At 51.7% G+C, this 2,880-nt stretch overlaps 1 protein-coding gene across 1 annotated transcript; it reads right to left on the bottom strand.

The window, feature by feature from the left end:
* Positions 1–345: 345 nt before the first annotated feature.
* On the bottom strand, positions 346–1,293 carry LOC104368672 (olfactory receptor 52I2-like). The gene has a single exon (XM_032999388.2). It carries the CDS (start codon positions 1,291–1,293, stop codon positions 346–348), a length of 948 nt encoding a protein of 315 aa, XP_032855279.2.
* Positions 1,294–2,880: the final 1,587 nt, after the last annotated feature.

Here is a 2,880-nt window from a genome sequence, read left to right as displayed (position 1 = left end):
TGGAATAGAATCTGTGTATTGCCACAAATACACCTGGAGCCCTGAAATGTTGCTTTAAATTATCACAGGGATGATCCTGTCATCAGGAACATCTCAAAACTCAAAGGTGGTTGCTTACTTCTCTGTATCACCTGGAAAGAAGGAAGGGAAACAGCACCTAGTATTTGCTCATGCTCCCAGTCCCAAATAACTTTCGTCAGAGAGTAGGGTCTCACATGGTTGTTAAAGCCAGCGAGTCCTCCCTTCTCCTCTCATTGCTTCTGTTCACTATGTGCACTCAACGGGAATGAAATTGGTGCTGTCTTTGTGTAGATGAATACACTTGAAAAACCACTGGCTGCTGTGTCAGGCATAGACCTTCCTGGAAAACAGCATTTTGAGCACTGCCTGACGGATCTGCTTGGTCCTCATGCTGTAAACGATGGGGTTCAGCATGGCGGGGAGGGTCAGGTAGAGATCAGCCAGCAGAACCTGTGCATGCACGGATACGCCGCTGCCGAACTGCTGTGAGTATATGGAGACTATCCCGGGGATGTAATACAGCAGCATCACGCAAATATGACACCCGCAGGTGCTGAAGGCCTTCCAGCACGATTTCTTCCCTAGGACGGTTTTAAGGATCATCCCATAGGACACAGCAATGAAAGCCAAGTCCATCCCTACGATAAGAGAGGACCCAGCCACGCTGTAAAGCCCGCTGGGTCTGGGGTCTGCGCACGCCAGCTTCGCCACAGCCATGTGCTCGCAGTACGAATGGGCAACCACACGGGAACGGCAATAAGGGAGGTTTGTCACCATCCCGGTCAAGGGGACCATGAAAAGGAGAGCTCTCACCACAATGGCCAGGCCTATTTGGGCAATTGTTTGGCGATTCAAGATGGCTTGGTACCTGAGAGGGTGGCAAATTGCAAGGTAGCGGTCAACAGCCATGGCCAGGAGCACTCCTGATTCCTCTGATGTTGTGGAGTGAACAAGAAACATCTGCACAAAACAGGCCGTGTAGCCAATCTCTGTAGAGTTCAACCAGAACACGCTCAGCATCTTGGGGACGATGGACGTCACCATCACCATGTCGATGACCGCCAACATGCCCAGGAAGCAATGGATGGGGTCACGCAGGGAGTTGTCCAGCCCAATGACCAGCAGAACTACACTATTTCCTACCAAGGTGATGATATAGCCTGAGCAGAAAAGGATGCCCAGGCAGGTGGGGAAAGCTTCCAGGCTGGGGACACCCACTAGGATGAAAGAGGAGGAGGTGCTGTTGAGATGGGTGAAGGGATCAGAAGCCATGCAGGGGAAACTTGCTTTTATGCTTAAAAAAAGAAGCCCAGTTTTGAGCCCTGAGATGTCCAGAACGAAGGGGGATAAGGTGGCGACCTATCAGTGCAAGAGTCAAATCAGGAATCCACATCATTACTGTGATGTGTGAGATGGGAGTGCTACAGCATAACATGGCCAGGTAGGGAGAATGGGTCAGAAATGCTGAATAAATGGGGCTGTCATGGCTTGAAAGTTCCTATAAGGTGAGGAAGTTCATGTTTCAAGTTGTGCCACCAGGGGTAACCAAGGGACTTCTCCAGTTCGTTGCTTGTGAAAGGCTTATTTGTCTGCTGGTTGCTCACCACTGCTCAGCTGGCATCTTGAAATGAGCTGCAAGAGGAGAGAAAAAGGTCAGCATCCAGCTTCCCTCACACAGCGCTTTTGCCTGAGCAGCCCTGGCTTCCCTGCAGTGGGCCCAACATAGGAAGTTCCTCCAAATTTTTAGGGCAAAAAGCGATCTCAGAAAGTGCTCTGGGACATTAAGCATGATCATGAAAATGCCTTTTGCTGCTCTGTCTTCATCCGTCATTCACCCCTGAGAAAAGCCTGCAAAACTAGGTGGTAGTTGGATGAAAAGATTAATTTCTGAGGTTTTATTCTGATGGGACAAATTTGAAGGTAATACAGAAACTCCCAAGAACAACCCTGGAAAGACAAGAAGACAAGTCTGAGTATGGTGGTGTTGTGGTTTAGGCCTGGTTGGCAGCCAACCACAATGCAGCAGCTCTCTTTCCCTTCCCCTCTGGCAATGAGAAGGGACAGAGAGCTGGGCTTGGGGTTTAAGATAGGACTGGGATGGGGGAAAATCCCCCTTTTATGATCACAAGCCAAAGGCAGACTCGTTAGGGGAAGAAAAATACAACATACATTTATTACAGACATTAACAACACATAACAGAGTAGGACAGTGAGAAGCATTGCCACATCTTGAGAACACCTTCCCCCCACCCCTCCCTTCTTCCCGGGATCAGCTCTGCTCCCGATATCTCTACCTCCTCCCCCAGTGGCGCAGGGGCAGGGAATGGGGGGTGCAGTCAGTGCTGCTGCTTCTGCCATCTTCAATGGGGGGAGCTTCCGGAACTTGTTCCCCTGCTCCATCGTGGTCCCCCTCTCACAGGAGACAGTCCTCCACAAACTTTCTCCAACATGAGTCCCTCCCACGGGCCACAGAGTTCCCCACACTGCTCCATCATGGGTCACTAACTTCCTCCGACTGGATTCCCTCCCACGGCTGCAGCCCTTCCCGAGCTGCTCCGGTGTGGGACTCCCCCGCATGCTGCAATCCTCCCAGCACTGAATTACAGCAGCGGGGCTGCCTTTTCCCATGAGACCCCGGCCTTCTTTGGGTACAGAACCTTGATTATGCCGAGCAGGAGCAACAGGCCATAAATCAATGCCTGCTCCACCGTAGATCTTCATGGGTGGCAGGGGGGGGCCGCCCTGCCGTCTCCCCACAGGATACAGGGGGGTCTCTGCTCCGGCACACCTCCCCCCTCCTTTCTTCCTCTGTTTCTCCACTGACCTTGGTGTTCACGCAGCTGCAGCAACTCCTCCTCA

This window comes from Tyto alba, unplaced genomic scaffold (assembly GCF_018691265.1).
Source record: "Tyto alba isolate M040663 unplaced genomic scaffold, T.alba_DEE_v4.0 Super-Scaffold_2, whole genome shotgun sequence".
Taxonomy (NCBI): domain Eukaryota; kingdom Metazoa; phylum Chordata; class Aves; order Strigiformes; family Tytonidae; genus Tyto; species Tyto alba.
Note: the sequence above shows the minus strand (reverse complement) of the source record. Positions and strands in the feature narration are given on the sequence as shown.